At 40.3% G+C, this 19,857-nt stretch overlaps 1 protein-coding gene across 6 annotated transcripts in view; it reads right to left on the reverse strand.

Moving 5' to 3' along the window:
- The window catches only part of NELL1 (neural EGFL like 1), a 394,533-nt gene that overhangs the window by 360,882 nt on the left and 13,794 nt on the right, over positions 1-19,857 (reverse strand). For all 6 annotated transcript variants that reach the window (XM_067558184.1, XM_067558183.1, XM_067558182.1 and 3 more), the window contains exon 3: positions 3,165-3,315. In XM_067558184.1, the coding sequence (XP_067414285.1) occupies positions 3,165-3,315 (151 nt within the window). The remainder of the gene's footprint in view (positions 1-3,164; positions 3,316-19,857) is intronic.

A 19,857-nucleotide genomic window follows, 5' to 3' on the forward strand; every position in this document is an offset into this window, starting at 1 on the left:
TTTCTGACGTGTCAAGGGCCTGTGTCCACCTCAATAACCTTATGTCTAATCAGTTCACAAAGCTAAGGACTCGAGTGACCTGAACAATTACAGAATGACTTCAAAAAAGTTGATAGTGCTACTATTGCATTGATCATAAATATGACCACTGGACTCTTCAGCAGTTCATTACAAAGCTGTATGCCCCAAGTCTTAACTCTCTATTTTTCCTGCACCAGCCTTAAAAGTTTTTTCCTTCTTCCATCTATTGAAGAATTGCTACAGTCACCATCGAGCTATGGATTTGAAAGCATTGTGCCTATCAACATCTTGGTTAGGATCTTCAGACATTTAGGGAAGCAGTACCACCTCTGTCCTAAGTGATGGACAAATAGTCTAGCAGTAATGCAAAGAGAAAGAACAAGAGAAATATTTGTAGTGATTCAGCTGACATTCATAATCCGAATAAATGGTAACAATCATTAGCAGTGATGGACATTTCTGGTCCAGATCCTGAGCTGGTATAAATCAGAGTTACACTGCTTTACACAACCTCAGGATCTGTCCCTTTATATTTTTCACCAGTTGCACACTTTCTTGGAATACTCAAGGTAATGGCAATCTCCAGAATCTGCATCCCAGCAACTACCCTACTGAGCAAGGAAAACTCTCCAGGGTGCCTTTTGGGACTATCCACACTGCTCCTTCTTCAGCCAGAGACTGCTGCCGTGCAACGGGTCCCCTCCTCAACCCTCTGCCGTATTTTCTGTCTCTGCCTGTCAGGATATGTGGCAAGTAATCAGAGCCTCCCTCTGGTGGCTAAATCCAATACAAGCCATTTCTATAAACACATGCACCTTGTACTAGGCCATCATGACCACATCACTAGTTTGACTGTGTAGCTCGTACTAGGATTGGATTTCACTGTCCATATGTTCCTGAGTCAATAGTTCTTCACTGTTCAATAACAAATCAAGGGCAACTGCCTTCCCTTAATATGGTGAACTTTCCTCAATCACCTTAGCTACTATTTTAGAAAGCTTCATTAGCCTAATAAGGTTTGGAAGAGGTGAAGAGGAAAGACAGGTGGGACAGAAAAGAGGGATGATTTTGAAAGAGAAAAATAGAGAGTTAACAAAAGAGGGCCCGATTCTCACCTCAGAGAATGAAAGAAGCAATGAATAAAGTGGAAGAAAAAAAAAACTAATAGTGGAGAAAGAAACGAAGTAGTAGAGGCAACAGAAAATGAAAAAAGATAGCTAGGAACACAGCAAAAGGGTAAATAGTTAACAAGGTGCTGTCCTCCTCCACATTCCTTCATGCTGCCTTGTATGCAGAGAACTCCATCTCTGACCCAACAGATATGCACCGAACTCCATCCCTCTCCTCCTTCAGACCCTCCCATGTTGCCTGTAAGAAATCAGCCACTTAGTGATGGCTAAATGGAGGGGCACATGTGGATAGCTGTATCTAATTATAAAAATAATTCTTAGATTCTGGCCGGGATTGAGTCGTCATATGTGCTTGTGCTGCATCTATCACAATGGGGCCCCAGTCCTGATTCAATCAAGACAAAATTACAGGTAAGGATGCTAATTTCTTCATCCTCTGTCACAAGAATCCACTGTTCTATCAGGCTTGGAAATGCAGGGGAGTGACAAGCTGTAAAAAAAAAAAAATATGCTCCTCACCCTACTTAATAGACACTTTCTTCCAGTTTCTCTGTGTAAATTCCACCCACTCCGACTCCCTTACACATTAAGAGAGTGGGTTTAAGTAGGTCTGGTGGGATCTAGCTGAGAGTTAGTGTGTCTAAGTGAATGTAAGGTGGGGGAGGGTGTTTAACTTACACCACCTTACATGTCATTCTGAATTTGACCCCTACGATCTAAAGAAAAAATTCTCATTAATAAAATTATTCATTGAGCTAGCAGCTAGTGGCTATAGGATGCCAAGGCCTAGGTCTGTCCAACTTCCACCAAAAAGGCACAGAGTCAGGGAATGCAACATCAGTGTCAGGATATGATAATCCAGATGAGTATACTACTGTACCCAGTGTCTACAATGTGAAACCTTTGCAAATATTAAATAAAGAAGCATCACATGACCCCACTGATGCAGGTATCATCATCCCCACTTTAGGCAGAATGAAGTAAAGTAAATAGGTATAACAAGATTTAATGGCTGGCAGCTGAAGATAAATTCAGACTGGAAATAACATGCAAATGTTTAACAGAAAGGAACAATTGACTAAAGGTTGCGGTGTATTCACCATCACTGGCCATTTTAAACTCAAGATTGGATGGTTTTCCTAAAAACTATGCTTTGGTTCAAACAAAAATTAATTCAGAAGGTCCTATGGCCTATACAAGAGGACAGACTGAATGATTACATCGGTCCCTTTTGGCCTTAAAATCTATGAAGCTATGAAAAAACAACATGCCCCAGGCTACAAAGAGTCTGTGGCAGAGGTGGCACCAGAACCCAGAAGTCTTGATTCCTTGGTACCCACTGGGTACAAAATAAATCAAAACACCAACAGAATAACTAGGTCACTGGATCTGTTATTTATTAGTTCTACCTCCTTTTTGGAGAAACTTGAATGTCTGCCATTATGGATATGACAGCTATCCAAATAGATCCATTTTTCCATTTACAATAAAAAAGAAAAAATATTTTAAAATGTACATTACATTTATGTCACTGAAAGAGAACATAAAATGCATCACCATCTGGAAGTCATCCAATGTATAGGTGTCAACAATGGTCTAATTGCTAGACCTCAAAAGAGCAGAAACTATTTAAAATTATACAAAATGTAGTGAAACAGAAAGCATGGGACTGTGCAATGCATGTAACTTTAACATCCATAAAGAAGCGAAACATATGATGAACTAATGGACATTAGAGCTGTAACGTCTATGGCGTGTTAAGTACATACCTCTAACTTAAAAGTAACAAAAAAAAAAATCAAAAGTAATCTGAGGTCTTTTACCGAATAAACTATCCTGCCTCCGTTTGTTTTAACAAAAAAGTAGCTGACTGAAATGTATGAAACACAGACTGTCACTTCAAATGTTACATCTACTACTTTAACTCAATGTCATGCTAAACCATTAAGTGCTGAGAGACTTCTGCTACCAACAAAAAGCAAAGCTTTCTGCAAAGAAGAGATTTCCTCTTACCTGTTCTCCAATTCTCGGATGGATAGTATAACTCCAGAAGTTGATGCCCTCTGTTGCACGGTGGCCAGAAATGTGAACTCACTTTTATTCCGAAAGAGTTGAATTATCTTCTCACTCACATGGGGCGCTGCATGGATTTCTCTTTCTACATCTAAAAGTTCCATTGACAAGAAGAGAAGGGGAGAGAGGGGAAAAAAAAACAACGGCACAGTAAAAATGCTAAGTCTGAAGGATTCAGATTACACTTTTTATTTTCCTCTCCCCATCAATATTTTTCATTTTCAGGAGTCATCTTCCACAAGCTACAGCTGCATTCAATTCAATACGAAAACCCAAAATGCCATCTCTGTCAATGTGCCCACTCGTCACTCAGACAAGTTCACAATTGGCCAGCCACTGATTTTCTGACAGAAATGTTGACAGGATGCTAAGCAATTTGAGTCTGCTGTGAGCAGATTAAGTTGCTGTAAATAAGGTGTGCTGCAGTCAGATAAAGAGTCTCCTAAATTCTGAGGAATCTCAGGAACTCCTTGCACCCTGTGCCACTTACCAAGCTCCAACTTCAATTTTATCATTGACTCAGTTACCATTTCTCCACAATACATGTAAGAGACCCTGTCCTTGCGCTGTGTAGGGCAGAGATGTATTATTGCTAATAATGCTATATAGCTATGCTTTTGCCCAAAAAATAAATGCAAGACATGCTTGCAATACACTATCATTTCTGAGATTTCTCAGTTTAAACAAGCAATGTGTGACAGCTCATACAATATTTATTAAACTGCACTCTGATCAGGCAAGGCCAGAAATGTTTCAATCTTACTAATTCTGCTGCATGTCCATCAGCGACATAACTCCTCACTGTCTGCTCTTCTTGGACCCAAAGTCACCTCTGTCGTAATGCACCCACTGTTATCACACCATTTCTTACTACACCACCGCAATCAGAGATGGTGAATATGAAAGGGAGAGGAACACTGAAAATCTTTTAAAGGAATGAATCACACATTTCACCTTCCTCTGCTATTTTGTTTTGTCATGTCTTTCATGCTGGCACTGTGTCACACATTTTCAGGGCCTGTGTCACTTTCTTTTCTCAAATGCCATTACCAATTAAAGGCCAAGTGCTGCTTCTTTAGAAGGGCTCTCTTTGAAGCCAAACTTTCTGGCTCAGTTCCTCAGCTAGTATAAATCTGTGTAGCACTATTGAAGGATCTGGTCCAGTGTAAGTATTGTAGGGTAGTGGACAAAGAAAAAAGAAATGTACGACAGAGACTCACTATTAAGAAGCTAATGCACTGTCATAAAAGTATGCTTATTGGACCCAAGAGAGGAACAGATGGGCCCAGAAAAAAAATTTCTGACACCTAAGCACCCCTTAACCTTGAGGTAACTTCAATCCAAGGACGGAATCCAAATTCTGTGCTCAAGATTTTTAAACAATTATTTTGGGGTACTTCAATTTTGGGGTGCCCAACCTGAAAAGTTTTAAAGGGAGCTGAGTTTCAAAATATGCTGTCCACTCCCCTTCTCAAAATACAGCATCTTTAAGGTGTCTCAAGTGGAGCATCCAGAATCAGCCAGTCAGTTTTTTAAATCTAGTCCATTGGTTCAAACTCACCCTTAAGATCCACCATACAAACCATTAGTCTTTCTAGTCTGGTATCCCGCCACATGCAGAACCAAGACCATGAAGCTTCAAAGAAAATCTCTAATATACCCAGCAAATTGTACAATGCCATAGGGGAGAGGGAGGGAGGGAAGAGGGGGAATCCTTCCTATCTGCCATAAGTGACCAGTTTATGTCCTTAAGCAGGAGATTGGATTATCCATACCATTCGCTTATCTTGCATAGCTACAAATGTTATTAATGGTCATAAAATTACCTAGTTCTTTTTAAAAACTAGCTGCAGGGGATGTAAATGTGTACATCCAAATGTCAATTAATATTCAGCTGCCTCTTTGAGAACATGAGGATATCCTCTATGAAGGTCTTTCCATGCTCCCATACTCAAATTAATTCATATTATGAGTCTGCTGAACTAGTCATCAAACAGTGGAGCAAAATGGATATACAATTAAAATCAGCACAATTACACCAGGAATTCATCTGGGCCACTAAGAGGTATGTGAAAAATTCAATACAAAATCCCCAAATCTTAAAAATAAAATATTTTTGTGCTTTGATTTCAAGTTTCCAAAACAGTTCAGTGTCATGAAAATCCTGCAAACCTATGATTCTTTTCTTGAAGACAAGGCAATTTTGTCAAAGAGAAAATGTAACATTCAAACCATTTTTTAATTTCTTTCTGGAAATAATGAATCCGCACTCAGAACACTGGCAATCTTGTAAAGGACATTTTCTTTGGTAAATTTCATAGTATCTTTGCAGAATCCTAAATTTACAGGTTATAAAATGATCCATAAAAAAAATGGTTATTTTTTCACAAAAACTTTATTTCAAGAATTTTTTTTGGCAAATACACTGAGCCTTCACTTTAGAAAAAGACTTTGAAATGGTATATTATATTCCTGTGCCTTTTATTAGTCCATGAATATGTCAGAATCCTATATTTTTACTCCGTCTTATGCATTCAGCTTAGCTACTTTTAAAATGAATATGCAACATGGATGTAAAATACTACAGTGTTCTAGAATAGTGGCTCAAACCACTGGAACATAAATAATATTAATGTAGTGTTTTGGCCAGTTACCATATCTTCTTGAAAAGGGAAAGTAGCTTTTAAGGGCCCAATTCTGCAAACAGCTACCAAATGTATTGTTTCATTACTGTGAATAATCCTACTGACCAATAGCTTTTGTAGTTAAGTGTTTTAAAGCCTTACATTGGCCTTGCATTTACAATGCAGTAAAGGTTACAGATACACCATATTGGAAACAGAGGTTTTTTCAAGGGCAGACTGGTAAATCTGACTCCCAATCATGCAATCTGACTTGTACAGGAGTCCTCCCGTACATCTATACAAGTTCAAAGGGACTCCACAGACATGCAGGGATCCACCTACATAGATTTGATTCAGAATCTGACCCTACATCATCTACTTTTCATCAGTCTTCTGTGTTTCACCTAATTGTGTGGCAAAATATCATTCAAGTGAATTGTAAGTATTGACTGAAAATAGAACTCTGAGCATACAATTTTAACTCCAGGGGGAGGGAGGGAAGTTAGCTGCCTATAGGGGAAAAATAGCTTTTACATTCTCTATAAAAAAAATGACAGGCTCCTTGTAATAAAGTGACTTTTTTCTGTGTAATATAGAGTATTTCTTTATCTAGTCATCTTCAATGAAATATTACTTCACACTTGAATGATAATGCAACCTCAGCAAAACGCAAAGATGAAGCCATGACTTTCACATGCCCTGCTATGCAGTTATGTTTTCTTAATTTGTAATGTTGGGAGTTTGGGGGGTTTCTTTCAACAGGTCACGGTGTTCCTCAAAATCAAACCCACGCGAATAAGCAGCTCTGTATATTTATTTGAGAGTGCAAACCGATATCGTGAGCCTACTCTAGGGATCTGCTGCAGGAGATTTTTACCTTGAACAAAGCAAAGAAACAGAAGATTATTTTATTTAAAAGAAGTTTTAAAAATTATGGGATCCTAAAATTCTAAAAAGGAAATGTCAAATGTGCTGAGCAACATTACTTTTTAATGTAAGAGATCACCCACTTACTGCCTGAACTAACAGTATGCATTAACTGTAATTATCCGTGTAATTATCCTCTAAATAAATTGCAAATTGTGATGTTTAGTATGGGTTCATTCCTGTTTGGTCAAATTCCGGTGAAGTCCTTTGAGTTGATGGCTAATTCCATTGTTGTCAGAGAGGTTTAAAGACACTGAGAAAGAACTATTACTTACCTCATAACTGTTGTTCTTCAGGATATGCTGCTCATGTTCATTCTGAATTACGCGTGTCTGTGCCACATGCACCAGTGCTGGAAATTTTTCCCCTAGTAGTACCTGTAGGTCCAGTTCTAGCACCCACTGCAGTAGCACACAAATGCGCTTGTATATAGGGAGCTGTCGGCTCCCCTCCCTCAGTTCCTTCTTGCCGGAACTCTGACAGGGGGAAGGAGGGTGGGTTGTGGAATGGATATGAGCAACACATCTTGAAGAACAACAGTTATGAGATAAGTAACCGTTCTTTCTTCAAGTGCTTGCTCATGTCCCTTCTGAATTAGGTGACTTACCAGCAGTGCCTCCGGAGGTGGGCAGGAGATCACGGATGTGATGATTGTAGCACCACCACTCCGCCAGACCTAGCATTGTCCTGAGCTTGCTGCATGATGGCATAGTGGGACGTGACATTATGTACCGAAGACCATGTAGCAGCTCTACAAATGTCTTATATGGGGACATGCGCCAGGAAGACCGCTGAAGACGCCTGAGCCCTTGTGGAGTGGGCTGACAGGGATGCTGGGGGGCGTGACCCCCTGCTTGCACATAGCAAGCTCAAATGCAGGCTGTAATCCAGGACGAGATTCACTGGGATGACACCAGATGTCCGTCATCCGATCAGCGATCGAAACAAAGAGTTGCATGGAGCAGCGAAAAGGCCTGGTTCTGTCAACGTAGAAGGCTAGAGCCCTCCTTACATTGAGAGGGTGGAGACGCCTCTCTTCATTGGAGCTGTGAGGCTTTGGACACAATACTGGCAGAAAAATGTCCTGGTTAATATGGCAGGAACACAGGGTGAGGACGACGCTGGACCTTGTCCTTGAAAAAGATTGTGTATTGTTGCTCTGAAGTCAGGGCTTTAATCTCTGAGACCCTCCAGGCAGAAGTGATTGCTACCACGAATGCATTCTTCCAGGACATGTGTGAGAGGGAGCAGGAAGCCAGCGGTTCAAATGGCCATGCAAGTGAGCTGGGAAAGAATGAGGTTCAGGTCCCATTGGGGAACCGGGTCCCTCAGTGGAGTAAAAAGCCTCTCTAGACCTTGAGGAATCTGGTTGCCATTTCGTGAGAAAAAACATCCTGGCCCTGAATCAGAGGATGAAAAGCCGATATCACCACTAGGTATACTTTGACAGATGAGAAGGCTAACCTTCTTGGTCCAAGTGTAGAAAGTAGTCCAAGATTACCTGTATAGGCAATTTCGTCGGCAATATGTTTTGGTGAGCTGCCCTGCAGGTGAAGCACTTCCACTTAGCTAGATAGGATGCCCAATAGGATCCTCTGAACTTGGGCCGAGCAGTCAAGCTCCTCCCTGCTCAACCATGAAGCATCCATGCAGTCAGGTGAAAGGAAGCCAGGTCCAGACAGAGCAGTCAACTTTGGTCTTGAGAGAAGAGATCTGGCCGCAGTGGGAGTGACCAAGGGCGGGCCGCTGAGAGCTCCAACAGCATCCAGAACCAATGCTGCCAAGGCTATGCTGCGGCTACTAAGATATCTTGTGCCTTGTCCCTCTTGATTTTCATGAGGACTCTGTGAATTAGAGGTATCAGGGAGAAAGGATACATGAACCTGCCCGACCATAACAGGAGAAAGGCCTGAGTCAGGGAGGCATCCCTGGGCCCCAGGAAGGAGCAGATTTGATCATGCTTCCTGTTCTCCCTGGTCGCAAAGAGGTCCACTTGGGAGTTCCCCACCTTCAGAAGATGCAGTCAGCCACTCCCAGGTGGAGTGACCATTCGTGGTGAGAACAAAAGGATCTGCTTAGGTGATCTGCCAATGCATTCTTGACCCCAGGAAGTGGCCAGCAGCTAAATGTGGTCCATGCAGAGATCCCACAAATGTAAGGCTTCCTGACAAAGGGAAGAGGACCTGGTTCCCCCTGACCTGTTCATGTAATACACTGCAGCCATCTTGTCCATGAGAACCTGCACAATCTTGTTGGAAAGGTAAGGCAAAAACATTTCGCAGGCCAGCCGGGTTGCTCTGAGTTCCTAGATATTGATATGCAGAGCTAGTTCATCCTTAGTCCAGAGGCCCTGCATTCGTAGCACACCAAGGTGGGCTCCCCATTCTCCAAGGCATCCGAAACCAGAATCAGAGTCGGCCAAGGGGCCACGAATGGTACTCCAGCCAGTACGTGCCACGGTTTCGGCCACCATGATAGAGAGGAAAGTATGCGAAGGGGTGACTACTCTGTCCATAGAATGCCTGGTTGGTGAGAATAGCATTGGCAGCCATATCTGCAGCCGTCTGAGGCACAGCCTGGTGTAGCAGACCATGTAAGTAAAGGCCGCCATGTGGCCCAAGAAGCTGAGGCATACTCTTACTGTGATCATGGGGTGGGATGCTACATGGGCCATGAGTTCCCACATTACTAGGAACCTGGTCTCGGGCAGGAGAGTTCTGGCTTGTGTAGAGTCTAGGACTGCTCCAATGAACTCTATCCATTGAACCAGTGTAAGTGTTGATTTCTCTTTGTTTATTAGCAGGCCCAGCGATCAGCAGGTGTCCCTTACGACCTCGATGCCGCATTGGACTTTTGCTCTCAATTGACTTCAGATGAGCCAGTCGTCCAGGTAAGGAAAGACTTGCGCACCTCTGCATCTGAGGTGGGCCGCCACCACTGGCATGCACTTGGTGAATACTCACAGTGCAGTCAATAGGCTGAATGGGAGGACTGCAAATTGTTAGTGTCACTAGGGGAAAAATTTCTGGCACCAGTGCACGTGGTGCACACACAGAATGGACATGAGCAAGCTCTTGAAGAAGAACATACTCATTAGGAAGTGTACCAGTACATAATGCTGAATACTTAGATTCTGCAGACATTTAACATTTTTTGTTAAACACTGTCTTGACATATAAACAGTATAACTAACTTAATGTCTGTATTGTTCTATTAGTGTCAAGTAAACCTGAAATACTCACCTGTATATTTCATGAAATCCTTCATAATTATTATGGATTCTAATAAGAACACAAGAACAGCTATACTGGGTCAGACCAATGGTCCATCTAGCCCAGTAGCCTATCTTCTGAAAGACAGATATTTGGGCTGCCGTTACTTGCCTATTAAGTGATTGTCAAGTCATTTAAGCCCAAAAATGTGGCCTAACTGAAAACTGCTATGAATCTAATAAAGGAACTATCCAAAGCCCAAAATTCGGAGTCAAATTTAAATCCCCACATAGGACCTCATCTGAAAAGCAGTACACAGGACACCACAGCATGCAAGTTATGTTCTTCTTCTCTACAACCTGCAATGCTCACACTCCAAAGTTCTTCCAGAGCCAGAGACACAGAGGATAATGGCCTAGATGCAAAAGAACGTATCCTTATTACCCTAAACACCTTTCCCCACTGGGACTGATCATGATGCTGGAACGGAGTAGTTCTGAAGGGCAGCTGTGTGCAACTCCATACCTATTCCCAGGACAGCCAAAATATAGGTCCACATAAACAGTGCTCCGATAGTGTTACAGTAGGGCCTGGGAGCTGCACCACGGACTTCAACAGGAAAAGAAAGAATCAGACCCTTAACGAGTACGTGGTGCTCAGATACAGTGATGGGAGCAATTTAAGAGGATGAAATCAGTGAGAGACTGTATCTGCAAGGAGTGCTTCATCCTGTGAGGTGATGAGAGCCCATGCTCTTTTAAATTAAATGGAATTAGGGGAGCTCAATATCTCAGAGGATCAGGCCTTAAAAGCACTTAGGATTCAAATTTGGCCCTCAGACCATATATTTCTGATGGACCCACCATCTCACCTGCCTCCCCAACTAACGGCAACTAAAATATCCTTAGAACTTTGCCACTTATATATCAGAAGATGTTATAAACCCCCAAAACGAAGCAAATCAAAAAGAGCCAGGTTGGCTTCTGCAAAATGACCACCAAACAGAAGTGGACAAAATTGGTAGGGAAAGACCAAAAGCTGCTGACATAGTGGAACAAATTCTCTAAAAGGTGTAGTTCCACAACATCAATGCCCATGCTCCATTCAAATTCACGGTCCCCAGTACTACAAGCAGTGGAAGAAACAGTTGTGGTCCCAACCCTGCAACTCTGATTCATGTAGAAAATTCTTATTCTGGTGAGTAATCTTTTCTCAAGCAAAGAGTCCCAGGGGAGTCAATGAGACTATAGGGAGCTTCTTTTTTCAGTGCACGGAGAGTTTATTGCTATACCACTAACCCCAATCCATTTTAAAGCTGTTTGATTCAATATTCTTTCAGTATCACCTGTATGGAACATTTATACTCAAACTGCTCGGTGCTCCGTTCCCTCATGCTCGTAACAGATCTGGATAAGCAAGCAGAAGTTAGCCCTACAAAATCAGAGCTTGGGTTTCAATGACAGCCAAATTGGGCAGTGAAACTAAAATCTCAGATATCAGAGATATGTACTTTTTAAGCACAGTGTTCCTATGCTGCCTATTTTAGTTTGCACACCCCTGCCCACCTTGTAAGAAGATGCCATTATTTTGTGCATCAGCAGTAAAAAGTTTAATCGTTAAGTCAACATTCATATTTATAACAGTACTTATAATAGTAAAATCACCCTGTTTATATTCAACTTTTCAAACTAAATTAGTTACTCAGTATTGGTACAAGAGACTGGCCGGGCAGTCATTTGGCAGGAGATGATTAGAACATTGAATATTGAGCTCAGATCCTTGTTCCCTGGCCAGACATATCCTAGGAGCCCTTGGACCCCTTGGGAAAGGAAGATGTGACTCATATCACAATCCTTTCTAAGCAATCCAAAAGCAAAATCCAGCACTCCTAAACCAGAGGCAGGGTCACCACAACACAAGCCCTTTAAAGGAAGCAGCAAAGGTGGAGATAGGGTAATTTCAAAGGAACATCGTCCCTCGTTTCCATAAAAAATGCACTCTAGAAAAGGCAATAGTCTCAAAGAACTTCAAAAAGCTATGCCAGGATGAAAACACCAACCACAGGGATTGCCGTCAGTGATGATTCATTTCGCTGCCAAAAGGAGAAATGACCCAGGGAGATATCCTTTCCTACCAAACCTGGACAAAACCAAGTTCCTTTGGAGTAGGTCGAGCGGGGGGAGGAGCCCAGACCCACAGAATGATCAACTGTCTCCAGTCTGGTGTGTGTGTGTTTTTGTGGAGTCAGTGAAACCATGGGTGGAAGTTTCTTTCTTAAATATGAGTTGGAGGAAATCTGCAATGTGCTCCCAGCCAGAGCTGCAATGAAGAGTCATATGACCATCCTGATTCCCTAGGGCATTCAGATTACTATCCCATCCCGCTCTGAGTCAGCACAAAGCAGCTCGTGAAACATGAGCAGTAAGCAGCACATTAGCCTTACTGGAGCACTCATCACCTGGGGTCTCCATCACTGCAGGTTTGCCAACATCATCTACACTTGTATAGCAGGCACACACACCGCAGTCTGCCAGCAACCACTTAAAGCAGATTCCCAGCCTACCATCAGGAGAGAACACAAACTCTTGTAAAGCCACATTAATAAAGAGGCCTGAGCTGGGTGTAGTATGTCTTGCCACGTGCATGGCCTTCTAAACTGGGGCAGGGGTGTCTCACTAGTGAGAAAAGTATTTTTAAATGTTGCCAGCTCCGCTCAGTTTCAATAAACAATAGAGCATCATGTTCAACAGATCGGCTTTCTAATTTATTATTATTCATTATAAAATCACTTTTTACATGTTCCTACACACACTGTTTCTCAAGAATAAGATCTGCCTGCACTGAAATGTTCACTGATTTTAATATGCAAACCTCCTACTGAGATGATGTCTCATTTTAATTATTGTTTCGGTTTAATGGGTTTTCATTAAATTAGAGGATGGAGCAATTACCAGGGTGAACAGCTAATGTTTCAAAGGTAAGTTCCCATGGCTATACAACAAAGGCAATTCTAGAAGAGAAGGTGGAAAACAGTATATTCGTACATAAACTTTCCTTCTTGCCTGACAATTTATCTTACACCAGGTTTAAACATCCATGTGTTGCTGTCATTCTGCGGTTCATATGTTTGTAAAACTAGTTTATGACTAGTTATCTCTTAACGATGTGAAACTAGTATTTGAAATAAAAAGCCATCTTTTAAGAGAAGCTATTTCAAATTCCAGAACCCAGAGTAACCAAGATTTTGAGCCACTATGATATCAGAAAGAGTCCACTTATGAAACCATAGTCTCTCCCCAACCAATAATTTAGTTGGTTTAGTGGATTAATGTCTGACTTTTCACCTCTGGGAAATTGCTCTAACTTGAGCATCAGCTAGAATGACCAAAATCATATTAATTAAGTAGCTGTCAGAGTCTCTAAGAGAAATGCCTTTGGTTGCCTCAGCAATATTTCAAAACTGAACTACATAAATTTGGCACACTGGGACAAACAGAGCAGCATTTACTCATATGAGACTCGGAAATGAATACAAAGTAAGGAGGGGAAAAAAGCACCTCTTAAGGCCCCCACCAGTGAAAGGTCCCGACAGGGCAGAGTTGAGACACACTAGCAGAATGCTATGGAGAAGTCTGCATTGCAGGTGCTGGCACTTGTTTAGGTACATAGAGAGCTTCAAATCTCTAGAGCCCTCAACTCTGTTCTCCTCACATGAACTAATATTATAACAACAACAAGGCACTTCAGCAGCAACAGAATACATACATTCCATCAGCTAGAGGCCCTGGACAGTATGTTATACTGCAAAATGATATGGTTGGTTTTCAAACCATTTATTTGGCCAGAAAAGCAGCAGAGGTAGAGAAATCAAGAAGGAATCAGTGTTCCAGATCCACCACAAGTAATTAACTAATGTGTGGCTTACTGGTATTTTCCTCACGTAGGTCTGCTTCATTTACCACCTGTTACTTATGCATCTGATTCTTCTATGTTTCAGAGATTTTAGGTGGTTACTGGGCTTGTCTTTTGCAGCAAGGTTTGTTTTTGTTTGTTTTCCCCAAAGATACAAGCACTGAAATCAAGACTATTTAGGATACGTGCAACTGTTTGATCTCTTAAATTAAATGCCTATTCCTTAGCCAGTGAAAATGCATGAGAAGTCACAGGACCACAAAAAGCACATCATCTGCTCTTAAATCATATGAGTTAATCAAATTACATGCCTTGTTAGCTAATTAGTTTAGGACTCACTGATTATAAGGTCTTTCCCACTGTTTATCTGCATCGTCCATAAGGTACCAGAACGTTATCGCTGCAAAAGCTAAATGTTGCAATTATTGTTTTCCAACTTTGCACAAGAGTACTTAAAGAGCATTATGGAAAGCAGATAGTGCCTGGCAACACAATCATAAGAAGAACTGTCAACGGAGCCAGTGGCAATGTATCCAATGCTGGGAGGAGGCCGTGATTTCTAAGGTTTAATTACTGATTTACTATCCTTTTCATAGAAACACTGTCCGTTTGGGATCTAATTTGTATTAGATTATCTAATGTATGATAAACATTAATGTCACACTAAACAATGAGCCACGGAACATTCTGTCTGTTTCTATTCTGACTTGAGGCACTTGGCACTGGGCCCCCCTTTTCCCGTGAAAGAACATTTTCAGATAGACTTGACAGTATGACCCCATAGCTCCATAACTTACGTGGCTGACCACACGCAGGCGAGAAACAAAGGAATTGTTTTAAAATATCTGGCTTATTTTAAGAACATGTACTGGAAGTTACAGGCAAAAGAAATAATATTTTAAGCAACTGAAAAGTATTCCCATTAGGCTGAACAGCTCTACTTTACAGGGACACGATAAATGCTGCCCTATACAATGGATATTACCAACAGGATGAAGTCTCCTAAATTAATGGTAAGATTTAGTGCTTCTATAGTGCTTTATGGTTCTAAAGTTCAATGTGAATGCCACAGGAGAAATCCTGCTTGCCTTCCTCAGGTAAATCGTCTCATAGCCTGGGATTTTCAAAGGAATCCAGGGCACCCAAATCCCACTGAAACTGAACAGCAGTCAGGGGACTTATTCATTTAGGCTCCTTTGTAAATCCCCGTGAGTGACTTCAGTGGGACCACATGGAATGCGGAATTTAGTTTATTGACAGGATAGCCAACTCCTGAATCTTGGAATCAAGATAGCAACATTCTACCTCTGGCTCTGCCTCATGCTTACTTAGACACTTGGGTAAATTATGATCTTTCTATGACTCAGTTTCCCCATTTGTAAAAGGGGAATGACAATATTTAATGCTGCTCAACAGAAGTGGTCTGAGGCAAATTCCTTCATGATTGCAAATCACTTTGAGCTGCTCAGATAGAAGACACCATATTATTATTATTAATTACAAATGTGTTTGAAAACAATTATTTGAAAAGCAGTAGTTCTTTACCTCCCTCCACTCAGAGTTCTGTCGGTTTCCTGATACAGTTGATGACTGATCCAAGGCCATTGAAATCAATAGGCTTTGTCTCAGACCCCTAAGAAGTTAAAATATTATTATTTATATTGCTGTAGAACTTAGGTGCCCTAATCATGGCCCAAGCCCACATTTTGCTTTGTGTCTGTACAGTGCCTAGCTCAAAGACAGTCCTTGTCCCCAAGGAATTCATTCCCCGGAATTACAACAGGGTTGAGTTTGGCCAAAGCTATTTAAGGAATCCCAGCCATTGCATTGTATGGTTCACATTCGTTCTTGATTTCTGTAGAATTGCATGAGGTGTAAATCAATAGGATTACAGGAGGTATCCGTCCACACACACTGTGAGCCCCAGTAGGAAGGCTCAATCCTATAATTGGATCTGCTCAGTGAGACCCTTGCATTTGCACAAATCTGAACCTTAGTGAACTCATCAACTCTTCCAGCAGAAGAAGATCCCTCAACTCAGGCCCTGGCAAACAAAAACCGCACTTGTATTTTAAATGTATTTATTTTAAAAAGTTGAGTCTACACCGGTGTTTTCTCAGGTCCTGATCCAGCAAAGCTCTTAATCTCATAAGTAGTCCCACTAAAATCAACGGGACGATTCATATGTTTAAAGTTAAATATGTGCTTAAGTGCTTTGGGGAATCAGGGCCTTAATGATTTGAGATTTTAAACAGTTTTAAATTACTTTTTAAAAAGCACTTTGGTTCATCTTTAACTAAAGAGTTATGGATTTCCTTTATTTGCTATACATTCTTTGCATATTTCTTACAAAATGTTTCATAAAAATTCTCCTCCTAGGATTTCTTTACATTAGACAATTCACAACACATTACTTAAATCAAATGAAATCCTGGGTTGCTTTGCTTTATTTATTAACTGTATTATAATAGCTTGGAACGTAATATTTATCAAAGCCCTTTTCTATTGATGTGCAATTTCTGCTGTCAGCCTCTTTACAATTATTTTTGTATTCAAAATCACCTGTGTATCTTTGTGGAACACTATTAAGAGATGCATCCTGAAAGAATGTAAAAAAGTGTGTGGATTAGGTATGTAGGTATTTTCTCTCACACACACACACTTTTTCAGGATATATCTTTGTACAACATTCCACAAAAACAAAAAGAATCAAACACAGTCAACACACTTAGTCATTCCCTGTAAGTTGTTATATGAATTATTTGAGAGATTTTTAAAAAATTTAAAATGTCACTATAACAACTTATCTTTTTACACCACAATTATGATTTGGAGCATTGCTTTTCTTATTTCATCTAAGCACACCACAACTCATGAATAAAATATGACAAGTTTGATAGCATCCATTGCTGTGGGTTCATCCGTAACAGCAGACGTGCTCAGAGTACTAAGAGCTCCCTTTTGCTCTATAAGCCTTTGTTTCTGAAAATAGGCTTTTATTTAAATAGAACTTCCACATTTCCCCCTTTTTGCATTTCTTGCCTTTAGCAATATCATCAGCACTAATGTTTACTTTAAAAAAAAAAAAAAAAAAAAAAGTATATTTCAAAACAATTAGGATGGTATAAAACTAGAAGGACAGAATACCCCATCTGAAAGCAAGTGCTCGCAACACATCAAAAACATTAAACGCACTGCCACTATCAAAGATCAAAAGAGGATTACACAGAAGAGCATGACTGCTAAATATGTGGCAATACAAAACAAATGTTAATTTCATACTGGCTTCGTAATTAATTACACAGAGATAATCAAACTATTTTCCCCCTACCCTACTTCTCACCAAGGCCACTGAAACTAATTCCTACCCAAATTCTGCCTCCAAAGCTAGCCCTGTACGCTCTTGGAAAGCAACACTCCAGATAACGTACAGGTACATCAGGTTTGCCAATCATGAGCATTTATCAAAGAATTCTAGAAGTGTCATATTTTAAGGTTCTGCTACTTCATTTGCCAAGCAGCATAATGAGCACCTGTGTAGATCTCCACAGAATAAGAAAAATCATGACATAAAAAATTATCTTCCACAAATCTTGGCTTGCTTGTTTATTCTCCCCGCCTCGCTAAGAGCTGTGATTTCAGATTACATGTTATTATATTTGTATGATAAAACAAAGGGGAGAGAGGCATTTCTGTGTTTAAATTATACATGACTGGACAATGATTATTTGAGATCCAATTACGTAAGATCCAATCCTGCATACTTTGCACACCCAAAGCTCCCTTTAATTTCACTCAGAGGGTGGGTGTTCAAGAAATTCAAGATCTGAGAAGCACAAGAATTAAGCTTAATAAACATAATAGGAACATTAAAATTTGCCTATATTAGGTCCAAGGGTCTGCTCCCATTGAAGTCGATGGGAAAATTCCTAGCTTCAAAAAGCAGTTTCCTGTAAATGCAGGGTGGGATGGACTTGATAGATTAGTAAGTCTATAATTACTATGATCCTAGGTGATCTTTTGCTTTTTTACAGCTCAAAGGACCAATGGGATATTCAACTGTAACTATAAAGAAAATGCAGGAAAAAAGTAGTGTTATCTTTTGGAAAGCCAAAAAGCAGACGCTCGACTACAATTTTGGTTGCTTAATTACATAGTGATGTGGAACTCCCTCAGTTACTTCTGAGAATTACCAAACTCACTTTGGTGTTTTAGCATTCACACACCCTATGCTCTTACTGATTTGATAGTTAATGAATAATCTGTATTCTAATGGATAGCAAGTGCCAAATACTATTTTTCTTTAAAATTTCTGAGGCACTACATTTTGTCACATTGCCTTACCTTTGTGTCCTGTTATATAATGTTGCATCATGCCATAAACAGACACGACATGATCACCTAACATTAGTCATGTATCAGAAATGAAAAAAAAAATTAAAAGATTGTACACTATGTGAGGGAGGGAAAATTATCTATTGCTTCAGGTGGCAAGATTAATCTGAACTTTTGGCAGATAAGAAGCATTTTGAGTCCTCAAAAGTAGCATCTAATTTTTATTCCCTGTGGGTACTTCAAGATAGCAGGATTTTTCCCCTCACAGGAAATTACCCATGTCTAGCTACTGTATTATGCTTTGATTATAGCATAATCTTTTAAAGATACATAATGGTTTTTAACTATTTTTATCCATAGAATTGTTTTAAAGAAACAGTCAATTTAGCTGTTGTCAATGATATTTCTCTTTTTCTAGAAGTGATTAAACAAAACGGGATGTGAGTAAAACTCCTTCCATCAACTTGATTTTTAATAAATTTCAATGAAAATGAATTTGAGTGTTAATAGTCCCCTGCAGTGTTTTGAGCCCAAATACAACTGTTGTGCATGCTAATGCACAAGAACAAAAGTGAAATTACCCACCTCATTGCCCAAGCTGAGGGCCTGAATCTTCAAGCCTGTCTCATACTGAGGGGTACCAAGGGCTCACGTACACATGAAAATTAACCTGGAATTATCTAAAGTGTGAATTTAAAGCAGATTAACTACTCTAGATGAATGCCATGTGTAAGCACTCTTAAAACTCTCTTATTCTGGAATAAGAGCACCTACACACAAAGTTAATCAGGAATAGCTATTCTGGAATAATTCCCCATGTAGACAGCTCCTTATTTATTCAGCAGTAATGGGGGCAATTCTGTTTTGACTTCTACTGGTGTAAATCAAGTTACATCAAAGGAGTTACACAGGTGTAAAACTAAGAAACAAGCCTATTAGAACTACTTGCCCAAGTAATTAGTATTCACTGGGCAATATTCATCCCTATGCAGAGGGTAAGCCAAAGGCTGATGTGTCACTTACGTCCCAGTTACGACCCACTTAAATGTACATAGAACTTCAGTAGCATATATGCCTACCCCTCTGTATGAGGATGAACTTCAGCAAGTTCAGAGCAAAACGTAAACTAACAGTATAAATGGAGGGAAGTAAATCAGGATGTTAATATTTGCAGTTTGAATAAAAGAATATATGATTATTAGCTGATAACATTGTGATGATTATTATGGGCCTGATCCTGATATCTTTGCTCCAGTTAAATAGTACCTTTTTCAGTGAGTCACTTCATTAACTCCAATGGGATTATTCATTAAGTATTCAAACTGAGAAAGGACAATGGAATTTGGCCCCGTGTGATTATTAACTTGACAGCATCCCTTTAAGACAAAGGCACAACACATTCGATTCTCATTCTGATGGAGCGCCAAGAAACCCTGAAAACCGTTACTAATATTTTTATCTGAATTGAACACTTTTTCCTTAGAGATCTGGGTGTGCATGCTATCATTGCTATATTAGGGTTTAGAGCTTTGCAACTCCCATTAGCAATATTAGGAGTTACCCTTTTGTGCCCTACTGACTCTGTATCAAGTGGAGAATAAACATCCTTTGTTTTCACTCTGC

The sequence above is a fragment of the Emydura macquarii genome, unplaced genomic scaffold (genome assembly GCF_026122565.2).
Source record: "Emydura macquarii macquarii isolate MOO-44397 ecotype Brisbane River unplaced genomic scaffold, CSIRO-AGI_Emac_v2 contig_1876, whole genome shotgun sequence".
Taxonomy (NCBI): domain Eukaryota; kingdom Metazoa; phylum Chordata; order Testudines; family Chelidae; genus Emydura; species Emydura macquarii.